Source organism: Lonchura striata, chromosome 2 (genome assembly GCF_046129695.1).
Source record: "Lonchura striata isolate bLonStr1 chromosome 2, bLonStr1.mat, whole genome shotgun sequence".
Taxonomy (NCBI): Eukaryota; Metazoa; Chordata; class Aves; order Passeriformes; family Estrildidae; genus Lonchura; species Lonchura striata.
In genome coordinates this window covers 18110868-18137439 of record NC_134604.1, presented here as the reverse complement: position 1 = coordinate 18137439, position 26572 = coordinate 18110868, and the positions used below count along the sequence as shown (strand labels likewise).

The 26572-nt window shown below is 41.2% G+C and overlaps 1 protein-coding gene across 5 annotated transcripts in view; it reads left to right on the top strand.

Annotated features, from left to right (window-relative positions):
• The window catches only part of FCHSD2 (FCH and double SH3 domains 2), a 121625-nt gene that overhangs the window by 68318 nt on the left and 26735 nt on the right, over positions 1-26572 (top strand). For 4 of the 5 annotated variants that reach the window (XM_021550114.3, XM_021550116.2, XM_077781199.1 and 1 more), the window contains 3 exons: positions 20561-20683; positions 24781-24876; positions 25911-25982. In XM_021550114.3, coding sequence (XP_021405789.1) covers positions 20561-20683; positions 24781-24876; positions 25911-25982 — 291 coding nt within the window. The remainder of the gene's footprint in view (positions 1-20560; positions 20684-24780; positions 24877-25910; positions 25983-26572) is intronic. The other variant, XM_021550115.3, reaches the window with a different exon arrangement.

The following is a 26572-nucleotide window of genomic DNA, read 5'->3' as shown; positions in this document are numbered from 1 at the left end:
TATTTTTCTGCATCTCTCAGATATTTATAGCAGTTTAATCTCTTTGTCTGATAAACAAAAGTGTGTGTTTTAATGAAGAGCTGTAAATTCAGGTCTCTTGCACTGTTGGCCATGAGCAAAACTCCCTGGGAGCTCACCCAGGTGTCCTGGGAACAGGGTCATTCTCTGGAGCAAGGCAGAGGTCCCAAAATTGAAGTGGCTACTGGACATTTTAGGAGAAAGAGAGGGAAAATCTTCAGGAAAATCAAGGATAATGCATCACTTGATTCCAATTCTTTCATCCAGACACTGTAATGTAAATTGAAGGATGAAACTGCTTAAATACATAAATAAATACAATAGAAACACCAGTTTGTAATCTGGAATGGGATTTGCTGCCAGGGTCCTGGTTTCTCCTTCTCCTCCTTCTGAAATTCCTGAGGGCACCACACTGTATAAAGTCCAGAAAACAGGATTATTTTATTTAGCAGAATGATTTAACACAAATGGAGAAGGAGCTGGAGTGAGAGGTGACCAATTGAAGGTGAAGAATCATTCAGTAGAAGCAAATGGACAATGACTGAGAAATGGAGCAAGATCTTGCCAATTTTGGTTGACCAGGCAGAAAATAGCAGATTAAATTAATGTTAAAAACAAAAATGCAGTAACTTGGGGAAAAAATTGCTGCCTATGGAATAAAGAACTCTGAATAGCCATTACCATTTTTGAAAGAGATGCTAGAACTGGAAAATGGAGTGAAGGATAAAGAAATGGAGACACCTGTGCAATGTTTCTAAGCTCTAGGTGACATCACTGGGAAGGGAGAATTTTGGAAGGGAGTTTCACCCTTCCAGCACAGTTTTTGTTTCAATAGGTTGAGTGTATTTTATGTGCTATAAGCAGTTGTAGTGTCTAAACTAAACATCTTTGCCACTGTATTCTGATTAATATTCAGAAAATGTGCTTTTTATCTCAATATTAGTAAGTCCTTAGGTATTCCTGTAGTGCTACATGCTGTCTGTGTTTCCCCATTTAGCTGCCCTTGAGCTGATCTTTGAACTTCTCAGGGCTCTCCACATTTCTAAATTACATCAAGTATCACCTCAAATTGTTCAGATTTTGGACCCAGTTCCTGTTTTTTCTAGTTGTTACCCAAAAACGAGAAAATCTTTAGAGCTAGGAAAAAATCACATGAAAACTTTTCAGTTAATACTTGGCTGTATTGCTGTATATAACATTTACAGATGTGTCAGAGGCTGTTTCTGTTTGCATCCACCATAAACAGTTTCTCCACAGGTTTGGGTTTCCATGGAATTCTTGTTTCCAGAATTAGGATGGAGCTGTGTGGGTTTTGTTGCCTCTGGCTTGTTGGAAGCCAGGGCTGGCTTGGCTGGAGCATACCCAGTCCCTGGCCTATTATCTTGGAGATATCAATTATTATCACTGTGTTAATTGGAGGAACCACAGTTGGGCTAAAAATGATTTATTACTCAAATAAATATCAGCCTCAAAGGCTGTGAGATTTAAATGAGCAAGCAGTCAGCCATAGCTCAAAGTAGTCCACGTTTCTTTATTACAATATATAACATTCTAATCCAGTACAAAGCTGCCACAAAGTTAATTTTGTTTTTCTAACCTATCACCATTGCTTAATTCTACTGCACTGTGGATGCTTTCATCCAGTAGGCTGCTATTGCACATACACACATATGCTTCTATTATAATATTTAAACTCTTAGCTTACTCTATACATTACTTTTGTAAGTAAATACTTACTAAACTTCAGCAATTATAAAATACTTTACTTACTTTATTAATTACTTTAGTGTAGTAATTACATTACTACACTATAAAACCCTTCACCATCTTACTCAATACAGTCTCTTATTTACCTAAGGTATATCCTTACTTACAGCTATAGAAACATAAGTTTATAATTTTTCTGCTTGTGTACTTTTGTTTTTACATCAATCCAAGCTTCTTCCAAGGCTGCAAACGAAATCTTTCAGTGTCTGTGGAAGTTTCTGTCTTTTCATTTCCTGCACTGACCATAACGTGCATCCAGCTGCTGCCTTGGGGTTGGAGTTGTGGCACTGCACTCTCAAACCATCCCTGTGCACCTTCTGCATGTGCACTTTCCTAGAAAACATGAGATTTTCCTCTCAGCTCTGACATGGCTGCATTGATAAATAACAGCTTAAAAGCTCAGCCGATGTGGCTGCCTCTTCCCATTTGTTTTCTCCTTATATTAAATTACCTTTTATTTCAACAGGCTAAAAGGTGTCTTACTTAGCATAAAATCGAATCAGGGAGTGTTTCTTGCATGTGGACATCAAGGGCTGGTCCTGGCAGCCTGTTTGAGCTGGGCAGAGCAGAGGCAGGTAGAGTTCTTGCACAGCCAGCCTGGAGAATGGATCTTCAGTGCTTTATAGCAGCAAAATCCAACAAAAGGCTGTGCTGGTGCTGGCAGAGGAGGGGTGAGATCCTTTGCAGCCACAGTGCAGGTCTGTGTCTGCAGGAGGGATTTCAGCCTGCTGGGAAAGAGGGATGTGTGCTGCGCTGGGGCACCTTGGGCTGCTCCCAAGAGGAAGCTGCTGCTGGGTTTGTTCCTTGTGTCTGGCTCTGGAATGCTGCTGTGCTGCTGTCCTGTGACAAATGAATGACAAATCCACCTTGTGGCCTTGCTTCCTTTTCTGTGACAGGCAGCAAAAGGGGTTTTTCATACCGGGGTTCCTGTTGCACACAGCTCCTGCTTGTTTTCAGTGTTTCAGAATATGTTACTTTATTTTGCAACATTTTTTTTTTTGCAGAGAAGAAAAAGTGATTTGCTCTGCTGTGTTTGTAACTGTGAAAGCCATCACAGACTAAACAGGCATGCTTGGAAAGAAAATACCAAATGCTTCCTGCTTTGCTTTTTCAGTAGGATGAAGAATTGTTCCTACTGTGCCTTCCTAGTTTTCCAATTACACCCCTTAATAAGGAGCAAAGCCATTCTAGCTCTCTGTTCAGAAAAGATTTGAATCCTTTTGGCTTTCTTTTTATCTGTCCTTTATGTCCATTTCAATCTCTGCAGTGAAATTAAAACCCCTCAAAGCACTGACTAAATAAAGCTGGGTAATGTTTTATTCTTTGCCAATTTCCTGACAAGCTGCTTACGAAGAGTTGCCATCACCTGAATGTGAAAGTACAGTCCAAAACCCTTTTAAAAATAAGTTGTCTGCCTGGTGCTTAGGTTTTTATTTTGAACTGAGGTCAGAAGGAAGTCTAAGGTGATGGTTGAAGTTAAATCAGGACTGTTTTGATATTCATCCTTTTAGAAACTGTATCACTGTTTAATGCTGTGCTCTTAATTCTGTAAGTTCCCCTCATGAACCACCTCAAAGAATGACTTTACACAGCAACTTACTATGAGGAAATGTTGACATGAAAAAAGAAAAGCAGGTGTGCTTTTCACTTTAAACAGTTCTGAGATTATTTAAAGAGAGAAAGAAAGAGGGAACAGAAAACTCCATTTCAAAATCACAGGATGGTTGGGGTTGGAAGAGACCTTAAAGACCATCCAGTTCCAACACCTTCCACTGTCCCAGGCTGCTCCATCCTGGCCTGGAATAATTCCAGGGATCCAGGGGCAGCCACAGCTTCTCTGGGCACCCTGTGCCGGGGCTGAGGAACAGGTACAGGTGGTGCTACATTTTTTGTGAGCACAGAAAAATTCTGGAGAAGGTAACAGGCAGTAGCAGTAGATATTTCTAAACAAAGCTCTTTTAAAAGGAAATATTTCATGTCACTGCTTTGGTGTTTGAGGGAGAACAGTGTCAAAAGCTGGTGCTTTGTCTTTGTGGTTTTGGTGGTTTCTTTTATCCTGCTGTAATTATCAGGCTGCTTTTCTGGTTTTTTCTGTACTTTCCAGTTTGCTTGACACAAGGAAGTGGAGTTGTGTAATTTGGCTCTTGTTGTTGATCAGAGTTCTTGTGATGATTTGGCAGGTTTGAATAAAAACTTGGTTACATCATTTCCCTGCAACAGCCCTTTGCTCAGGTGTGGGTGACAGTAACAACACAAGTTATAGCACAGCTTTGCTAATTTAAGGGTTGATTTATAAAATTACAGGTGAAGTGTGGCTTATCCACACCCTTGCCTGTTTTTAAGGACTCTGATAGCAAAGAGATCTGGCTGACTTCCAGGGAATGAGCAACCTGGTGTACTTGACCCTGCTCTGAGTGCAGAGGTTGAGCCAGTATCTCCCTTTTAAATCTGAATTACTCTATCATTCCTTAAAACAGCATTTTTTGGTAAGGAGGTTCTCCTTGGGATTTAACCTTCTGCTTTCTGGTTTTGGGTTTTTTTCTGCAATTAAGTGGAGCAACTGCATGAGTTCCAGCAGTGCCCTGGTGTGCCCTGGTTTTTATTTGTTGGAATGGTTGGGAGTTTTTGTGAAGCTGTGTTGACTTCTCTGTTTTCAGCACAGTCATCCATCACTTTTCCCATGCACTTTCAGTGAACACTTAAAACAAATGGAAATGCTGGCTCCAAACATGGCTTGCACAAATGAGATTCAGCTGGAGCTGGCAGTGTTTATACAAATGACCCCAAATTGAGGACTTGATGGCTTTCAGTTAATAATTTGCTTTATGCCCTGAAATTAATAAGATGTGTGTGGCAAAGGGTTCTTTCCCCTGGTGGCTCTGTCTGAATTGAAAAATAAGTTGACACAGTAGCTGAAAATCTTAAATTGGCTCAGGAATGTTATCCCAGCACTGATGTGTCCTATAGAAATAAAAGCATACCATTTACATCAGCACATACTTCTGTAGCCTCTGGAACAAGCAGAACCAATATTATGACTGTAAGAAATCAATTTACGTCCATGGTATTGTTTCAAACTTTCTGGAATGATTTACAAGTACCCAGGGGATTCCTTTTTTAAAATGGAAAGTCTGCCCCTCAATGAAAAAATAGCATTAAGATAAAGTAATTCTTAAGTCACCAGAGATTTCCATTTTCTTCTATAAATCTCTTTTATTATTTCAGTGCTACCAATTCTTTTAAGATCCTGTAAAACTCCCTTAAAAATGCAGAGGGGACTTGTGCAAGTGAAAGAACTATTGTTTCACTTCCGGCCCTTGTCAGCTGCAAGCCACAAATATTTTGTAATCCCAATTAAGGCAGCAATGGATGGCATTATCTCCAGCTTCAGATGGGCACAGGAATGTCCCTCCCCAGGCAATTCATGAGTGTGCTTGGCCTCCTCATGGTCATTCCCACAGAGGGGTGGCTGCAGGGATCATGCTCAGCACATGATGCTGGTGCTCCAGAAGATGCTCGTTGTGGGTTCCCCAGCAGCTGATCCTGATCCCACACTCTTTTCCCATCCAGGGACATCTGTCTCTGTGTTGATGTGCACATCAAACCTGGGGGAAAAGAATTCCAGGTTGTAGCATAGTTCTGCATCCACATAAATGTGGATAAATTGTGGTCTCTTGTTCAATATTTTTCTTAAATGCTCATCTCTCACTTCATCATTCCCACTTGATACCGGAGACATGCCTTAGAGAATTTTAGGTGTTCACAGTCCATGGAATATACACTAGCTCCAGCTGAGAGCACTTGGATTCCAGCTGACTGTGAGTTAATGTTTGCAGGGAAGTGAAAAGAGGATTTGCACTGGAAATGCAACTTTTGATGTTTATTCTGGTAAAACCACAAGCAAGGGAGCTTACTGGCCTTAACAGTAAATGGTATTTGCACTAGTAACTATGATGAATATACGTCATAGAATCATGGAATGATTTGGGTTGGAAAGGACCTTAAAATGCCTCCAGTGCCACCCCTGCCATGGCATGGACACCTTCACCAGACTGTTCCAAGCCCCAATGTCCACCATGGCCTTGGACATTTCAGGGATCCAGGGGCAGCCACAGCTGCTCTGGGCACCCTGTGCCAGGGCCTGCCACTCTCACAGACAGGAATTCCTTCCCAATATCCCATCTAACCCTGCCCTCTGCCCCCCAGTTCTTATATCTCCAATTACATTTTTAATTTTTCATAGATAAAATGTGTATTTTCAGTTCCAAATCCACCACTCACCCGTTGAAAAATCATGTTGCTCCTCACGCAGACTTTCCACACGACCTTGAGGCACAGGAGTGGGTCTGAGTCAGAGCTGTTTCTGTTGTGAAGATGAGAAAGTGTGATGGTCACATTGGCCTGGTGACAGTCAGTTTGTCTCACCTCGTGTTTCAGTCACAAATGAATCCCTTATTAAAGCATTTGATCCAAAGAAACCCATTTATTTCAGGGGTCCAGGTGTTTATTCCTTCAGGGCTGGGCAGTGCAGTGTAAAAGCAGCGTGGCAAAGTCCAATATGGAACTCAGGCAACTTAATTATCTTAAAACAATGACCATTTCTTCACAGTGAAATAAATTATTTCTTGATAATATGACTGACTTTTCAGTGAGGTTTCCTTTGGTGTTTTCACAGAAATAACTTAAGAAAAGGGTTGATTGTAAAAGCACAGTGTGATTTTACAGATGCTTATGAAAGAAGGGTATTCCTCCTTGTCCTGTCCCTCCATGCCTTGTCCCCAGTACCTCTCCAGCTCTCCTGGAGCCCCTTTAGCCCCTGGTGGGGGCTCTGAGCTCTCCCTGGAGCCTTCTCTCCAGGTGAGCACCCCCAGCTCTCCCAGCCTGGCTCCAGCCCTCAGAGCATCCCCATGGCCTCCTCTGGGCTCTCTCCAGCAGCTCCATGTTCTGCTGCTGTGTCCCCAGGGGTGGGGCAGCTCTGCAGGTGGGGTCTCACCTGGGCACAGGGGCAGAGAGGGAGAATGATCAGGGGTGAAATCAGGGATTTAAGCTGAATGTTGTAAAACAAGTAAAATGGCTGGAAATAAAAGAAAAAATTAAATTTAAAAAAATTCAAAACCTCTGCTAGTAAGAAGTTACAAGGAAGGCAGTGAGGATTAGGATTGTGAAGGAGTTACTTGAAAGGAATCTGGGAGAAATCTGGTTGAGGAAGGTGGCAGAAAAGCTAAGACACCCTTTCTTTCTTTTCTTTCTTTCTTTCTTTCTTTCTTTCTTTCTTTCTTTCTTTCTTTCTTTCTTTCTTTCTTTCTTTCTTTCTTTCTTTCTTTCTTTCTTTCTTTCTTTCTTTCTTCTCTCTTTCTCTCTTTCTCTCTTTCTCTCTCTCTTTCTCTCTCTCTTTCTCTCTTTCTTTCTTTCTTTCTTTCTTTCTTTCTTTCTTTCTTTCTTTCTTTCTTTCTTTCTTTCTTTCTTTCTTTCTTTCTTTCTTTCTTTCTTTCTTTTCTCCATTTTTTTTTTTTTTTAATTTAAAGATCTTATGAAGAAACTGGGATTTGAATGGGGCTTGGAGATATTTTGGTCAGCTGTCATAAAGGCTCTCATTGTGAGCAGGAAATGAAACTGCCATCTTGTTTCAAAGGCACGCTGTAACACAATGAGAGCAGTTCCCAAAATACTTCCCTGTGCCAGAGAGCAGCCTTGGAGCTCAGGAAGCACCTGGTCTGTTCTTTGGGAGGCAGGTGGGGCAGCCATGCTGTCACCAGAAGCATGCAGCGTTCCTGCTTTAGGATTCCTGGAGAAAAGCATCCCTAACAGATCCTTCACAGCGTTTTGTTTGCTTGAGGGCTTTGTTTTTAGCAGCTCCACTGGGAGAATTGAAGAAGAAGGGAAAAGTTACGTTTTTTCCTCTTTTTTTTTTTTTTTTTTTTTTCTTACTGTTACTAGTAAGCCCCCAGTGTTTAAATGAGTTACCTGGAATGGATGTGTTTCTGTTGAAAAACTTGTGGATTATTCTTAAAATTGAATGTGTCTGCACAGGTTTTGTCCTGTTAAATGAGATATTGAACTGTAAAAGTTACTGAAAATGTGGAGAGCTCAGAGCCCTTGCAGGGTCTAAAGGGGCTCCAGGAGAGCTGGAGAGGGACTGGGGACAAGGGATGGAGGGACAGGACACAGGCAATGGCGTTCACTGCCAGAGGGCAGGAATGGATGGGATATTGGGAATTGGGAATTGTTCCCTGGGAGGGTGGGCAGGCCCTGGCACAGGGTGCCCAGAGCAGCTGTGGCTGCCCCTGGATCCCTGGCAGTGCCCAAGGCCAGGCTGGACAGAGCTTGGAGCAGCCTGGGACAGGGGAAGGTGTCCCTGCCACGGCAGGGGTGGGATGAGATGATTTTAAGGCCTCTCTTCCCCCAGCCCATCCTGTGATTCTGTGACTCATCTTCTGTCGTCAGTGGCAGGACAAAACATTTCTGAGTGGCTTCACTAATGAAAGCAGCAGAAGAATTATAACAAGGAGATGAGGCCCAAAATAGCACAAGGCCAATAAGTGTGAGATGGGAAATGTCACACTGAATGTGAAGTTTAATTAAATCTCAGAAAACGTTATGGGAAAATGGTAAAATGGTTTCTAATCTACAGCTGTCTTGCCAAGAGGGAGGCGAACCTGGGAAGAGTTTTCACAGATCTTTGAGTGTTTCATAGGGCCCAGCTGTCAAGTTTTGAGGGGTTCTTTATTCTTTCAGCTTCCAAAGCTCTGCTCTGTTTGGAGACAGTGCAGGTGTTTTGGGATGGCTGGAGGTGTGGAGCTGCTCATTGCCTGTGTGGACAAGAGCTGCTTGAGATCTGGTTTTTGCACAGTCTTTAGAAAACTTCCTTGCCTTGGAATCCCTTCCTACAGCTGAAAATTCCTATTTAGTTTTTACAAATTGCTAAGGAGATAATGAATTGTAAAGCTGGCCCAGAAGCTCAGTCATGCAAAGAGAAGGAGTGTGAATGCTCCAATGTGATTTGTCTCCCTACCTGCAGGTTTGATCCCCAAAAATAAAATTCCCATCTGTTCAAATTGTCATCTCTGCTTAAAAAGCTTTGGTGTAGAGGGAAGCAAATATTCCCTTCCAGTGGCTTCCTTAAATCCCTAATTCCTGATGGCTGACTTGTGGAATGCTGTCATCCAGCTGACGGTGGATATTATTTTATGATGTTTCAAAAATTATCAAAGCTCTGAGATAATTGCTTGTAGGATTGGAATGCTACTTAAAGGAATTAATCTCTCCCTGGTATTCCCAGTGTTACTCATGGATAATGGGAAGAACCTTTTCCATGCACTTTCCTCTTGGCACCAGCTTTGTCCAGGGCATCCAGCAGTACCTTCCAGCACCTCCTTCCATGAGGACCTTCTTAAAAATCCTCATGGATTTTTAGAACTTTGGGAAAGTTTCAGTGCTTGGGTTCAATGCTTTTCATCTCACATAAAAATCATGAGGAGCTGAAAATGATTCAAAATGAACATGAAAAAAAAATTGTTAGGAGGAATCATGACAATATTCTGGGATTTGCATGCCTGAATTTTCTTGGATAAGCTTCTTTTGACTGGAGTGTTAAACCAGGTACATGGAGATAATTAAAAATCGGGTTTCTAGTTCAAACTCAAGGGTATTAGAAATCAAAATGTTAAACTGCTCCTATTATTATAATTGTACAGTGTTTACTATACTAGATTTATATATATGGTATATAATAATTTAACAGATGAGAATCCAATTTACTAAAAGATAATTTTCAAAAATACAGAATTCCAATTAAAAAGTACATAAAAAGAAAACAGCACATCTGAGAAATACCTTTTTTCCTACATAAAATGTTCACAGATATTTGTGGCTCTGTGTATACCCAAATAATTCAGCATTTTTTGATAGCTGATCCACTTCTTTCAGGCTTTGCTCTTCTCACTGGGCAGTTCATCCATTGTATTCAGTGTCAGTTCATTCAGCTGGATTATTGCAGTGTATTTTTATGATATTTATATGTGACTTCAGGTCCACATCCCTGGATTCTCTGTCTCAACATTCCCACTGAGCACAGACCCTTCTCTCTGGCTGGGTCTGGGAGCCCCATTTCTAATTTAAAAGGGGATATTGGAGCATTCAGTGAACTAACTTTGCTGAAAGGCTCAATTTATTTAATAGCAAAGACTAAGCACTGAAGACAGCCTTGTATCAAAGAAATCTCATCCCTGCCAGATCCTTGGGATGTCTCTTCCTGTGGGATTTCAGTCTCCTGCTCTGCTCTGCCCACACAGTGTTGGGAGGGCCTCTGAGCAGTGGCACTGTGAAATTAAGAAGTTTTTAAAAAGGTTTGAGTATTAATCCTACAGGGCTGAAATAAGTTTGAAAAGGAGATTAACTTTAATGCAGTTATGTTCAACAAATACTGTCAGGAGACCAAAGTATATTTAGGTATTCTCAATCAGACCACACTTCAGAAGTGATTTAATTAAAAGATTTAACAGCACAAGATCCCATTTTTGTTCATTTTTCTGTTGATTTTTGTTACCCATCACTGTCCTGTCAAACAGTAGAAGAGTAGAAAATCCTCTCAGCTTCTGGAGAAAATGGCACGACTGGTGATTCCATCAATCTTTATTCAGGAATATTGCTTGGAATACTGCTTGGAAAGGGGATTCTGTGCCAGGTTTTGGGATGGGGGTCAGGGGGAATCTGTTTGTGAAAGGGAAAAACCTTCCAAAATATTTTTAATTATGATTTCAGGCTCAGATTATCTTCGTCCTCACTCACTGGTGCTTACAAGGAGTGCAGGCATAAATTGTTAGTGTGATTCCCCTGGAGATAATTGAGAATGGACTTCTAAAAGTAATAAAGCATAATTGGCACCCAGAATTCCCAAGTGGGGTTTGGGAACCCCGGATTAATCTTTCTGCTGCACTGCAGCTGCCATACCTTTGGCATTACCCCCACCATGCTTTTTCCTTTATTGTGGGAGATAATTGCTGTCATTGTTCTGTGATTCCATAATTATTGCAAATAATGGCAGTGCTGTGACTCTGGGCCATTCTTCTTATAAGAACACATTTGTGTAGATTACAAAAATTCTTAGAAATAGTTTTGTTGGATTTGGTCCTTGCATTTCAGTGTGAGTGGCAGAGTGATCCTTTTGTAGGGTGCCTGTTCAGGAACGTGGGGTTCCCTGTGTTAGATACACTCTGCTCTTCTTATATTGCTTAATTGTCTCATATGTTAGCATAAAATTTAATTAAATTTATAATTTGAGTTGGAAAATGCCTGAATATTCTGAATATCTCAGCAAGACCATTCGTGTTGTGGGTGAGACAGAGCACTGTTACATTTGCAGGACTACATCAAGCTGCAGGTGGAGTCTCTTTGGCATGAAAAGAACCTGAAATGCTTGGGAATATATTAAATTATTGACATTTTTAATACTGGGACATTTCCATCCCTGAACCTGCTCAATGAGCAGCTTTTGAATAGCCTGTTCACTGAACACAGGTGACTGGAAACCCAAGTAGAGAAAACAAACAGATGGAAGTGATAAATCCAAGGAGCAGTTGGGAACAACAGCCTGTGCTGGGGTAGAAAAAGTTTTGTCGAGATTTATCTGAAGAAGTAAATGAAAATGATAATACAGAGATTGACTCAACGGAATTAAAGCCTAAACCCAGCAAAATAGGTGGTTAAAAAACTGCAAGGGTGCAAAAGAGTAAACACAAGCTCCTGAGGAATGTTTATGTTCAGTATCTGATTTTTTTTTTTTAACTCCTTTTTAATGCATTTTATCTGCCAGGGGGGTATTTTTAAGGAAATGCTTGTTTCTTAATTTTTAAAGAACATATTAAGAAAACAGTTTTAAGAAAATATCTTAAGGAGGCTATTTATTAAGAAACATTGGGATTTGTTGTAAAATGCATTTTCATGTGCACATCTGTGTCAGTTTAAGGTTTCTCTTTCTTAGCTTGTGTTGTTGTAATATAGAAAAGATTTGGATTTATCCAAGCTTATGTCTGAGTCAGGGATGGTTCTCTTGTAGCATGAGAGTACATATGGAGACCTCCTGGTAAATCTGGATGGAATTTTGTAAGGAAGAATTCCCAGAGGTGGTTCTCCGTGTGAGATTTGGTTTTGTAGGAGGTAAATATAATCAGCTCTGGCCAGTTCTTGAGCAAAGTGCATTTCTTTAACTTACCTCCCAAATCATGTTGAAATATCAAAATATTTGTTGAGCTGAGCAGCAAAATAATTTATTTTTGGGAAAGAAGAACTAAAAATTCCAGACAGAGCACACACCCCACTGCTGTTGCTCAGACATTTTGTGACGATGACGATGGTCTTGTGGTCAGTAGAAGAATCCCTGAAGAGCAGAAATGGTGTCAAAGCGCTGAAAGATTTAAATGCACATTTTTCCACATGAAGGAAGCCAATTATTACTGGCATGAGCAGCGTAGAGCACTCTGTACTCTGCAGATACAAAGATACCCTCATGGTGACAGCTCTGCCACAAAGTCACTTTCCAAATGTTGGATTTGAGCCAGAACATTTTTTTTTTCTCCCCAAGAATGAGGAAGCACAAAAGCAAAGATGCAGTTTATTAAAAATTCATCCTGTCAAAAACAGAATTCCCCTGGGATTTATTCCAGAGCTGTGCATGAAAAAGCAGACTAGGTCCAGGAAGTCTTGGGATATACTTTTTGGGAAATGTATTTCTAGATATTCCTTGAGTCTGTTTTTATCTTCCAGTGTTTATTAAGCCTTGCATGGTAGAATTTGAAGATCTGTTTTTCCATGCTTATGGCAGTCTCACATCAGGGTGTTCTCACTGATTTTAGTGAAATTGTCCTTTAACCCTGGAGTGTTAATTTAGTGCCATCTCCACCAGGTAACTCTCACTGTTGTCAGCTTTGTGGCAATTAAAGGAATTATAAAGGGCCTTTCCTTCCATGCCTGTGTTCACCTACCAGACCCTCATCCTAAAATGTGACAACTACAGGGCACTGCCATGAGATGGTGGAGGCAAAAATTATTATCTTATTATTAACAATAATTTTGCTTATTCTTGTTTTAAAGGGATGTTTTTCCAGCGTTGGGGGAGGGTGACAGGCATCTGTTGGTGACTGTTCCATATTTTTGTGTGCTCAGAGGAGACTGCAGCCCCCAGCAACAAAGGTTTTGTCAGTAAAAACAATGACCCTGGTGAAATTGTAAAGGAACAAAATGATGTGCAGAACAATCATCAAGTGACTAATGAGAGCAAACAAAGAACTTGCAAACAAGCCCCAAACTCCTGACAGCAGAAAACACAAAGCTCTGGGGTAAGGGAAAGTGCAGAGTGTGTTCATGGGCACCCAGCTGAAAGGAACTTGGGCTCTTGTGGTCTTCCAGTGTCCATTGTTCCCCTGTTTGCTGTGGTGAGAGCTCCTGCAGGATGTGGGAGAAGAGGAAACTCCGAGTTTCATCAAACCTTGTTGATTTAAAGAGGCACTTTTTATTCCTGTCATTATATTCTCTTCCTACCTCTTGGTCTGTTGGTTTTATTCCCAGTTTTTCATGTGTCTCTGCTCTTCAGCTGGAATATCTTGTGCTTCCTTGTCGAGAGCTGGTTTGAACAAATGCACCCCTGGACAGCACATGGTCATGCAGGATGGGGATTTTGGGAAAACAAAAAGAAACAGGAGAAATTAATTAGCCTGACAGCAACAGTTGTGTCAGTCAACTGATTGTCAGCAACAGCTGACAGTCCTGTGTCACAGGACAGTGACACAGTTATAAAAATTCCTTAAAATTGCTTTCTGTGGAAGTTCAAGAAGGAGCAGAAGCCAGAGAGGATCTTTTTGTGAGGACTGTTAAACCCTTCTTCACCCAGACCTGCTGGCATCCTCTGGGCCTGCTGTGACAGGTCCGTGTCTTTCCTGTGCTAAAGACTCTGGGTCTGGATGCAGTGCTCCAGGCACTGGATTTCAGCTATTTCCAAGCAGAACTAGGTAGTGATACTTCCAAGGGCGAGTTGAATCTGGACCTCACTAAAGCAGACTCATCAATCCAGCCTTTGCATGTGTAAGATTATCCTGAGACACAGATAATTTTACAGCCTTAGAATAACCCTGCATTGCTTTAAATGCAATTTCTGTTAACCTGAAATCCTGATTTGACAGAGCTAAACCTTGGGTGCCCTCCCTGCAGGCTGAGGAAGTCCAGCACTCACTCTTGATCCAGGGAAAAGAGCTGGGGTTTGCCCTTGGCTTTCCTTAGCAGCTTTCTCTACTTGCACAACTCAGCAGAAAACCAGGATTTTTCCCCAAGAGGGAGCCTGCAAAGGGCAGGCTGGGCAGCAGCTTCCTGTCATTTGGAAGTCAGGCTGCAGCCCTGAAATCCTGATGGGCATGGACAGGGCACAGTTGTTCCTGCAGGATCTCTGGGAATGCTGGAGCCTGATGCCAGCAGCTCCAGTTGCTCCAGGCAGGTTGTTCAGGGATGCTGCTGGAGCTTTGAGCTGGGCTTTGCTGGGAATTCAGGCATAGATGTTGTGTTTTGTTGACAAACACAGCCCTGATTTACTTCTACATTGAGGGGGTCTTGATGGAGAGGGAGAGATTTCAGCAGAGACAAATGCTTCAGGAGTGGAAGAGTTAAAAAGGAAAAATAAGCAGCTTTTCGTGTATTAGGAGAACTTGATGCCAGGAATCAGCATTTTTAAAGGAAAATGACTGTGGAATGGAGCTGTTACCCAGAAAAGATGAGTTTTTCTGACCTTCCTTCCTCCTTCTCTTCATGTCCTTGGGAAGTGCTGTTCCATTTCACAGCTCTGAATAGTGCTGAGTGTGGCAAATCCAGCTGATCCAGCCTCTTGACTTTGTTCTGAGTTTCAGATGAGTTTTTTAAATGCTTTATCCTTCACTGTCAGATAAAAGGAGATTTGTTGCTCTGTTTGGGCTAAAATACAGAGACTTCTCTTCTCACCCTAGATAAGATTGAAGCTGGTGCCTTAATTCCAAGAATACCTGTTGACCAATTATTATTGTCTGTACCCCAACATTTCCTTTTAATATTCATTTTATTTTTTCTGACATACAAGAATTAAAACCCTCAGTGGAGTCTCATTTACCAGAATCATTCAGCTGAAAATTCCCAGACTGTGCCATCCGTGAGATCACTCTATTTATTTAGTGGATTGAAGGCAGGACTTTCAAGCACAAGCAGTCAAAGAGCTTCACTCGGCGTGTTTGCTCTGCAATTCAGATTGTTGGGCTTTAAATTTTAAGTAAGGAAAAGTTTAGAGTAATATTACAGAAAATAAAGGATAAGAACTCAAGTCCCTGTTTTTAATGAATTCCAAGTGGTTTTCAAGCAAAGCAGATCAGGGATAGATAAAACAGGGGTTTAATGCAAATGAGAGCAGGGTGGTAAAATAATTTGATTTTCATTTTTCATATAAATATAGTCACATACAAAATTATTTCAATATAAATATAAAATAGAGAGTGGAATATATGACACAGATCTCCCTTTTGATTTAGGGGCTTGACTTCTGAACAGGAAAATAACTCACATTACTGGGATGCAGTCCCATTGCCTCCACAGAGAAGTTACCATTCCACAGACACAATGAGTTTTGTTCAGTTCATTTCTTTCCCTTACCTTTTTGTTTTCAGCCCAAGCAGAGGAGGGTCAGCTCTAATTCTGTGCTGTTCCCTCCACCCATGTAAGGAAATTCCTTGCCTTCCACATCAGTTCTATTGTTTCTGGCCGAGCGATGGCAACTCAGGGAACCTTTGCCAAGGATTTCAGTGGCAAAATCAGCCCTCAAAAATTGTTGGGTGGCATCAGCTCAGAGAAGGATGGATGTTTTCAAGTGAAAACTTAATCTCACAGAGCGATAGAATGGTTTAAGTAGAAAGGAACCTTAAAGATAATCGCATTCCACCCCTAGTTTGAGGATGATGGTTCTTGTCACAAGCGTGGGGTGAGGGAATTTAAAATGCATAAAAACATAAATGTGTGTTTGCAAATATCAAATTGTTTCTAGGCAGTGCTGATTCAGATGAGGCTGGTGTGAAACTCACATGGGTTAGACAGTGAAACCCACGTGGCTTTACAAATGTGCCTTTAATTGAGGGTTTTTAACCTAGCACTGGTTTTGGTGCCTGGTGGTTAAATGAGAGATTTAGTTTGAACACCTGAATTTAAAGTGTAAAATTATTACCCAGAGCTTCAACACAGATTTTAGGAGTTTCTGTGCAAGACAAACATGAACAGAATACCGGAATATTTCAGAAATAAATGGGATAACAGGGAAAACTCAACTTGGTGGTTTCACACAACTCTGGTCTCCATTGTGTTGGGCAGAGAGTTTCCATTTTTAATTTCTGTTTGCTTTTAAAATGAAAAATACAGAGTAGTTCAACTTGTTCTCTGTCTTCTCCAAGATATTGCAATGGTAATTTTTAAGTGGAGTGTGGCTGAGACCTGTTAGTGTTTCAGTGGGGAGACCTTGAAGTCAGTCACACAAATGAAGATGAAAATTCTACACAGGGTCTGTTCTACATTGTATGTTATTTTAAATGAGTAACAACCTCCCGAAGGCAACCAAATGTCCTAATAATAGCTAAAATACTTTCATTTACTTATTTGCTTTTGAGGGAATTTTCATAGAATGTAGAATGATTAAAGCTAAATTCCCAAAATGTTTTGTATCATCTCTTGAAACAAAAAAACCCTCCTGAAAATTATGATCTGAACTGGGACTGAAGTTTTGTTTCTGGGAAAAACTCTCAAAATTACACATGAAACTTGGATGTTGAAATCAGAACAGTGTTCTTGTCCTATTCCCTCTGTATATAATTTTATGGGTTTGAGTTACTATGTAGAGTTTCTTCTAAAATAGGCTTTAGTTTGGTTGTGTATCCATCGCATTTATTAACGACTTCAACTGTTCTCTGCCCTAATTCCAGCCTTTAGCTTCTCAAGTTTGGACACAGGGGGAATTAGTTTTGTACCTTCACTCTGACAATTCTTCTGTAAAGAAATTATTTCAGAAAAAAACAGTGACTTTTTTCTATCCTTGGAAATTGTAATTTTGTGCTACTTAACTTTGTATTATCTTGGGTTTGATGCCAGATTTGTTTTTTTTAAAAAAAACCCCTTGATTTCTATTTGAAGTTGACAAAAAGACAGGTTTTTCAGTGTGATTGTAATACAGTAAGTGATTTAGTGCTCTCTGGAGAGTCAGAAAGAGAACAAAAGCCATTGTAGAGGAATAATGGGTGTTGGGTTTTTTGATTTTCTTTTTTTTTTTTTCCAGTTTCCCCTTCAAGTTGTGTGATGAGAAATTTTGAAAAGACTTTTCCTTTCAAAATCTGTGATGTTCAGTGGTTTGGGTCAGAGCGTTTGTAAGTGAATGAGATTCAGCTGATAAAACCCCACGTGAATGTTAATTTATATCCTACAGTTCAGCAAGTCAAGTCTTTTGTTTTAATATGAACACATCCAGCTCGATGTAACAATTACCATTTTATAGAAAGGCTAAATCCATTCTTATTGCAAGTGTGGAGCCAGCCAGCTCTCTGATGCTGTGGCTGATGGAATGGCACCTTTTCTGTGCTTTTTAGCCTGTGCTGGAGCTGCTTTCTCAGCCCTGCCTGTGTGATATTGCAGTGACTTTCAGAACTTCAGTTCTGGCTGCTCTCATCGGTATTTAAGAACTTCATCATATTGAAACTGCTTTTAATTAATGAAAGGAGCCAGGCTGTAATGCAGTTCTCACATGCTGACAGACCTGTGTGCTCCCTAATGTTTTGCCACACTTTGCTCTGATGTCCTTTCTTAAATGTCTTTATTTTTTTATATCACACTGTGGGGTTTTCTGGCATCTCAGCAGAGCTGTGGTCATTCCAGGAGGAGGAGGGAAATAATGGAGTTAATTTTTCTCCCTGTTTTTTTTTGGTTTTTTTTTTTTTTTTTTAAGTATTCCTCAAACTGCAGGCTGCAGCTGGACATGAATTAATCCCCAGTGCTGCATGGATGCTAATTGGAGGGAATGAGCACGTGTGGGGCTGGGCTGTGTGTGCCTGATGTGTCTGTGTGAGCTAATTGTGGGGGCACTATTTACGGTCAGTGAAGAGGAATAGGCCCTTGGCATCCTGCCTTTCAGCTGACCTATTTTAGCCATCTATCTTGGAGAGGGATCAATCACAGCACACAAGTACCAGCTTCTCTCCATTGGCTCTGCAGAGCACCCAGAGTGTCAAAACCCAACACAGAGCTCAGCATTTAGCACTTAAATATAATGACACGAGCCCTTTGTATGGGGTTTGACACAAAAACAACATTTGGGTTTGATATGGAGCTGTGGAATTCTCTTTTATGGAATTGTGACTGAAAATGAAAATAATCACAGCTGCTTTGCAAACTGAGCACTTAGAATTGCTTTGCCACATTGAAATTATTACTTTATAATTCTTAGCAGAGTTGCACTCCAGCCCTGGTGTTTGAGCTGAAAAGCTTTAGGAACAGATAAAAGTTGTCAGTTCTGTTTTGGGGGAGTTTCAGGCTTCCCGTGGTCCCCCGGGGAGACCACAGGCAGTCTTGGCAGTTTTACCCATCATTTGTATTCTCTGTGAGCACAGGCCTGAGCTGCTGGTGGGGCTGCCCATGCTGGATGTGAAATGAGTGCCTTTGGATGGGGTGGTGACTCTGGCACTCTTGTGGCACCCAGGGCTCGTCCCTTCAGGGCTAAAAGCACAGGGAATGTTCAAATCCTGTGCCCACAGCAGCACAAGCAAGAACTGAACCGTTGTCTGGGTATGGCTGCCTGCTTTCTCTAGATTTGTTGCTGGGAATTTCCTGATGTTTTCCTCACTTGGCTCTGAGCTGGTATTACATAACTCTTGAAATAAGGATTTTTTAAAATTCTGTGTAACAGAGTGTTTGGTGGAGCTGGCACCAGCCCAGCCTGAATGAACCCCTGAGTGAACCAGCTACAGTGTGGGGGCTTGGAAGGAATTCCCAGTTTGCCACTGGTTTGTCATAATGGCTTCCTGATGGCCACAGAACTACTAAGTTTGAGGTTGCACTTGGGACGTGGAGGATGAAGAAAATAGTGTAGTGTGAAGTGGATTTAGGATATCAGAGTTTGGATGTGAGAATTCCAGTCCCACCATGTAGCTATTGGACACAGAGTACACAGAAGGTTGGTAAGTTTAAAAGAGAAAAAGAGCAAATTTTATTTCTGGCTTAACAATATATAGAATTCTAGTAGTGACAGTGGATTGGAGGATGAAATTGCTACTTCTCCAACCACACTGGTCAAACCAACAGTCCATCAATTCTCTCTTCCCACAAAGAAGAATGCAAACCAATCATTATTTACTTGAACAGTGTGTGAGAACTCCAGTAGAAATATGTAAACATCAGAAGGCATAGAAAACTCTTAAAATAACTTTAAAACTTTCAAAAGAACTATAAAAGGAAACTTAACACTTCTGAAAATCAGGGCAACACCACCATTTGATGATCTCCTCAAAGCATCCCTCACTGAAGGTGGCTGCGTGCTACTGAGAAAACTTTGCAGAAGGAAGTTATTTTCTGTTCTTCTGAACTTCTGAGGGATTTCTTAAAACCATGCACTGGTTTGGGTTGGAAGGGACCTAAAAGCCTATCCATTTCCACCTCTGTAATGGGCAGGGACACCTTCCACTATCCCAGGTTACTCGGAGCTCTGTCTGACACTTCCAGGATTTGTCTGATTTATTGTGTCTGTTCATCTCACCTTAAACGTTGGGCTTGATTTTTAAGGGGCAGAAACTATTCCTTAAATCTCGCACAATTTCACTCTTTCCTCCCCCCTCAAGTTTTTGAAACTATTTAAATAGTCAAATACAATTTTCTAGAGAAACACATTCTTGAGTCTGTTGAAATGGAGTGTGTGCAGTTTCCACGAATACACTGTTTAAATGGGTATCTGTGAAATATGACCTATTTAAAAATCTATATCACATATATTTAAATACATCCTGAGTTAACTATTTAAATGACATTGTCAATCACTTGCAAAGTCGTATTTAACACAGAACTTGTGTAACCTGCTCTGTGTGATGTGACTGTACAGCTCTGCTCACAACAGAGCTTTGGGGTTTGAACTTGGCTGTCACTGCTACGTTTGGGATAAATTTGTGTTACTTATTTGTTATTTCTGTGCACAAAAGAAAGTGAAGTGGCAGCTATTGATCAGCTGTTTTTGATAAGCAAACAGCTGGGGACAGGTCCCATCCAGATGTTGAGTGTCCTGGCACCACTCCCTGAGGAATACTGTGGTTGGCAGCACCACGTGGCCTGGCACCTATGGGTGTGTGTTGCTTGCCCTCAGTGACACCCCTGAGCATTGTCCCTTCTGCAGAGCTGCTCTGCCCCGGACACAGCTGGGTGGAGATGCCGGGATGTTGTTGCAGTGCTGTGTGCTGCCATCTAATGGGAGCCCAGCACTGTCATTCCTCCTGCCAGGAGTGAGGGGTTTTCTAGGTCCCTTCCCACCCAAACCAGTCTGGGGCTGTGATTGTATCAAAATGCAATTTAAGTTCCTTTTCACTTGAACAGTCTTACTCAAGGTTTGTGCTTCTTGCACTTCTCTCTGTCTACTCCTCACAGGTGTAAATCTGCTAAAAAAAATGGTGTGAGCATCTTGCAAGTCCCAGGGTGATAAATTGTATACAGAGCTGCTTCCTTTTTTTCCTGATTTTCTTTATTTCTTTCCCTCATGCAGGCTCTTGATGGAAATATATATGATCACCTTAAGGATTATTTAATGGCATTCAGCAGGACTGAACTAGAGACATGCCAAGCTGTACAAAACACTTTCCAGTTTTTACTGGAGACTTCCAGCAGGGTAAGTTTGAACTGAATGATGCTTTGTAACTGAATCATTGCAGCATGGACAAATCCCCAGGCCCTGAGATTTGCTTCCAAAATCATGACAAAACCAAAAGGTTGTTATTTTTGGTTACTCCTGAGTGGTGTTAAGTTAAAAGGCAGCAGATAGATTTCCTGGGGAGAATTTTTCCTCCAGCACCAAGACTCCCTTCTCCTGAGTGCATTTGCATCCATAGGTGCTGTGTTCTTCTCACCCTGCATATTTGGGAGGGGAAATTGCAGCTGAGGGTTCTTCAGGGTGTAATCTGGAGCAAAGCCCCAGGAAACTGCTTGGATCATTCCTTAATAATTGCCTGTCAACTTAAAATCCAAGCTTTTATGCTGTTTTCTCCCAGGAATTAAGAGTGGCAAAAACAGCAAACAAATTAGAGCCCTGTCATAGACGTGGTTTGTTTGTTTTGTCGAGCAGCCAGACTGAGAGAGGCGTGATCGCTTCCAGGGTAATTTTGATACTTAAATAATTCATCTGCTGGGCTAAAAAAGGGGAAAAAAATGTCATTGAGCTCAGAAAAAGCTGCTTTGGTGCAGTCATAATATTCCTTTCTACATTTACCTTACCCACCCACCCAGAAACAGAGCTCATTCACACAGAGATCTGGAGCAAAAGCATATTTAACACATTCCTTATTTACCTCCAAGCAAGGGATCTCACACCTTCAGAGATCTGAAGTGAGGGTATGAAAAATGGGCTTCACCCTCAGCTTTGAATTTACTTGGCAGCAACTGTAAAAATAATCAAAACACCATTTTCTCTTCAGTTGTAGAAGGACTTTCAATAATTTACCTTGGGGTGTATTATTCAGGTCTGCTTCAAATACCTTCCCCAGAAATGCTGGCTTGGAATCTTTCAGTTAAACAGGCTTCAGTATAATGCCTGCATAATTAATTTTTCACTGTTGTATCAGATCCTTTGTGTTCAGAAAACTCATAGAGCTGCCTGGTTGGGACTTTGATCCAATTCTAAACTTCCATATCCAAACATTTCCTTGGAGCAGGAATCCTTTCCTCAGGTATTTGTGTGTGCTGAGGTTGGGGTGGTTCAGAGAGCTCCAGGTCTGGCTGATTTTACACAACCACAGAGTCAGGCTGTGTGTGTGAGTTGTGTTTGTGCTTTACTCTGTGGGCACAGTGCCTGGAGAAGGGACAGAAGTGTAAATCCAGCTGGCAGGTCTGAACAAGGCTTTTACAGCTGGTTTCTACAACTCCGTTTGCTTCTCCCCTTGTGCTTCAGGAATGTGGGGAAGAAAAATTTGTGTTGTTTTGCTGCTGAAGATGTGTGCTTTGCTCTGAATACATTGACTGGTGGATTTTTCCACAAGTTTTGCTTATCCTTTCTTTCCATAACAGGTTGCAGTAATCAGCCCCCCCCCAAAAAAAAAGAACCCAGGAAAAGACATTTTCTCTCCACCAAAACCCATCCCTGTCTTTCAAAAGCAGCTTGAGTTGTTAAACATGTAATAAATTTGTTAGCAATTTAGAATAAACCTGTCATCAAAGCAAAGGTTTTAAATATTTATTGGGGGTTTTGAATGCTTCATCTGTTCTTTGTTAGTTTGCAGTACGAGCTTGTCAGGCTCTGCTTGGAAGAGACACTCTAGGTCATTGGGAGGAATATTTTTGCTCTTCCATCTGAGCTACATTTCTGTTTGGAGGATGGAATTAAATTGTATTTCCTTTAGGAGGACACAAGTTGCTTCCCACAGGGGCCAGGGATGGCTCCTTGGATGGGCAGGGCTGTCTGACACCTCATGTGATGCAGATTGAGGGAAACAGCTAAAAACCAGATTTTGTGTATAAAATGCAGGTTTTTCATAGTTTTTTCATTGTTCGTTGGAGCTTTGGAGATGTTATTAGTCCTGGGCCAGGGTGGCCATTGTCATTCTTCTGACACTGGAATGGGAACACTGACCCCAAAGGAGGCAGGGATGGATGGGATTTTGGGAAGGAATTGTTCCCTGTAAGGTGGGCAGACTCTGGCACGGGTGCCCAGAGCAGCCATGGCTGCCCCTGGATCCCTGAAAGTGCCCAAGGTCAGGTTAGAAAGGGCTTGGAGCACCCAACCCACTGGGATAGTGGAAGGGACTTTGTCCCTGCCCATGGCAGGGAGTGGAATGGGATGATTTTTAGGTCCCTTCCCACCCAAACCAGTCTGGGGCTGTGATTGTATCAAAATGCAATTTCAGTTCTTTTCACTTGAACAGTCTTCAAGTATTCAAGATTTGTACTTCTTGCACTTCTCTTTTGGAAAAAAAAAATCTGATTTTCTTTGGAACATTTTCTGAAATTCCATTTGCTGTTTTGAGTAACATTTCCATCAGGTTTCTGGTAAGAGGGCAAATAATTTCCTTTATCTCATCTCTGACTGTGCCTTGGTTCTGCATATGGGATATATTTAATATTTGATTTCAGGTCTGCTGTTACCTGTCAGTTGACATTGACTTCAGAAAGAAACTGTGTAAGAACATTGATTTAATTACTGAATAACAGGAAATCTATTTGGAAAATTTGCAGCTTAATCCCAAGGATACAGTGTTGCTTTGGATTATTTTTATTCTTTTTTTATCAATTGTCCAATATTTTGTGCAAATGCAGGATTTCATGTGCTGGGCTTGCACATCCTCCCAGTCCTCCTGTTCTGATAACAGTTGCTTTCATTTTTAACCATTTATTGTGGGTTTGAGGGGAAATTTCCTAGGAGTGCTGCTGGAAAAATGAGTTTTCTGCATTGAAGTGAATTGCTTGGGAGTCAGATTTCTGTGGGGAAAACGCATTAAAAATATCTGTGAAGGTTTTCACATCATCAGTAACTTCATTTTGGGGTTTTTTTTCCTAATTGAAGTTAAAATAGCTCCACATATTTGGCATGGCCCAGGGTTGTGTGCTACGGTCAGTGTTCACATGGATCTAAAGGACCATGTGAAAAAGCTATTCAATGGAATAGCTGCTTAAATTAAATTATTTTGATACTAGATCAGTTCTGAGCATCCTCTGAAGCTGCAGATGTTTCCTTCGTTAGTATTTTCTGAATTTCTATTTCTGGGAATTCATGATGCAAATCCCTGTCTGTTTTCTCCCCATTCGAGTGTGTTTATGTTCAACTGCTCAAATTGGAGCAGTAATTATGTACTTTTCTGGTTTAGATGAGTGTATTATTGGCCCTGGAGGACTATTTACTTTCTTTAACTGGAGATTAATTTTTTACAGTTCAGTATTTCAGCAACACAAGCATCAACATTTTGCTGCATTAGAGAACAAGTTTTATTTCCCATTGTCCACGAAGCACAGAGTTCTTGGTCATGCACAATGCTGCTATTTCTGGATAAATACCATCTTTATTATCTCCTTTGTACATGTAAACCCCCAGTTTGGTAATAAATTGATATAATTTTGATGCATTTCCATCAATTGAGGCAGTGAATGCTCTCTAAGAGTTCTTCAACCAGTGATCCTGTTTTTTCATCTTGCAATCACTGGGTATTTCTTTGTAAATCTGTGTAAATTGTGACATAAGAGGTTTGTTTAGGGATCTGTGTCATGCTGCCTGAAACGTATCATTAAGCAAATTTGGGAGCTGAAGGAGTTTTGCTTCAGCAAAATGAAAGCTTGGAGAGTTTTTTCTGAAAGCAATTTAATAAAGAGAGATGAAGTTTGTAGCTGATTTTGGATGCATTATTCCAAATAAGTCTTCTCATCTCCCACAATTAATAATTTCTGCCAAATTAAGACTTCTCATCTCAAGAAAGAGCAGTGCACAGGAAATTACCCACAAGAGGAGGGAAAAATATTTATGGCAGTGACACCACAGGGTGTCTATTCAATAGCTGGTGGTTTTCCCCTCATTTTGTAGGTAAATGGCAGGGGTAATTTAGGTCCTCGTCACCCCCTGTGTGTCATGCCAGTACCTCTCAACAACTCAGGTCCTCAGTTCCCTGCTGGTGCACCCAAGCTTCTGCTGCAGGTTTCATCTCAGTTGGAAACTGTGCTGGTTTTGCTCTCCAGCTGTTTTTCAGTTCACAAAACAAGGAGTCTAAATAAACCTTTTTCTTTCCTCAGGTGGTGCGGGATTACAATCTCCAGCTGTTCTTACAGGAGAACTCTGTGTTCCACAAACCTCAGCCTTTCCAGTTCCAGCCCAGTGACAGTGACACTGTAAGAGCCCTGTGAATCCCTGCAGTTACTTGATCTTGCTCTATTTTAAAGCAGATTGTTCTAAATGGGGAAGAGAATCACTGGTATCCCAGTCTGGTTTAACCTCGTGCTCTTATTTTTGGGAAAGAAAGGGAGAGTGGCCTGGTTGCAGGAGGTGGGTGATGGCAAAAAAAGCATCAAGCAGACTCTACATCATCCACAAAAGAGCAGAATCTTTTTTTGGCTTCCAGATTGTGACTAACAGTCCTCTGTTTCACTGCTTTCAACTTAATTCCTACTAAATTTCCTTGCCTTTTTATCCTGCTGGTGAGGTTCTCATAATTTTCACTAATACTAGGTTACAACTGTGCCAAATAAAATTGCTCAAGGAATACTTAGAGATACATAGAGTTACTAAAAATAATACTGTTAGAACACTGAATTCCAAAATAATATAAAAAAATCTTATCTTGGTTTCTGTGTTGCTTCCAAAGCAATCATTAATGACATTTGAAGTGGGTAAATCAGAGTATGTAAGCGCATTTCCAAACAGCACCTTGATTAAAGTGGATTCTTGATGTCCCATTGACATTACTGATGTTATTTTAAGAAACAGCTGTTTAAAATAAGTTTGTATCTTTAAAGCATATAAACTTGTTCTGACTTGAATTCTTTATTGAACTGACTTGGGCAGTCGTGATCTGCGTTCAAGTGATTCAGATCAAGACCTGCATAAGGGTGATTTTCCCAGGCACCCTGACATCTCTGGCTGGCTCTCCTTTGTATTTCCCTTTTATCAAACTCTGATTTTGATTTTTATTCCAGAAAGAGTCAGTTATTCCCATAAATAAATGTTTGGACAGTGCTCTTGGGTGGGATTGTTGGGGTGTCTGTGCAGGACTGGATAATGCTGATGGGTCCCTTCCAACTTAGGATATTCTGTGATAAATTTTAGGTTGTTCTTGATAACAGTGAGCAGAATCTTTCTGAGTCTTTGCTCTGCCTCTCTAACCTGTGCTGCTGTGTTCTCATCCCTGTGCACTCCCTGCATCCAGAGTTTTAATGCAGTTCAGCTGGTGGAGATTGAGCCCTCACCTGTCAGTGCTATGAGAATGACCATAGCAGAGGTACCTGGGGGTGTTTCTGGTCAGCCCTGTGTTATCCCTGTGCATGTGGGATGCTGAATTTACACTCTGGACAGGTGGCAACAGAATGCACAATCTCTATATATATAGAACAGAAAAGGGGAAAAAAAAAAAAAAAAAAAAGCTTTTTTCACAATGAGACTTCAAGGAGGAAAAAATCAATTTAAGGGTGTTATTCGTGGGGGGTAGCTTCACATTTCTCCTGTGTTTTTGGATAGGGTTTGTAATTGATACTCTAATCTGCTGGGGCATGAATTAAAATTTCCCAGCTCAAGGCAGTGCTGTGTGTATTGGTTGCTGCTCCTGTGTGAGAGGGAAAGGTCTGAGAGCTGCAGGCTCTGAGTGTGCCCTGGTGAAGTGCAGCCTCGCTGCTGATTTCATTTGGCTCTTTTTCCAGAGGGCCAGGAGAGCTGGAAGTCACTCCCAGGAACCTCTGCAGTGTGAGGAGTGCCAGGGTTCTGTGCCATGGCACTTGTGGGAGCTCACAGGGTCCACGTGTGCTGCCGGTGCTGCTTTGCTCCGGGAATTTTTGGGAAGCAATGAATGGGTCCTTCATGTCTCACTTCCTCACT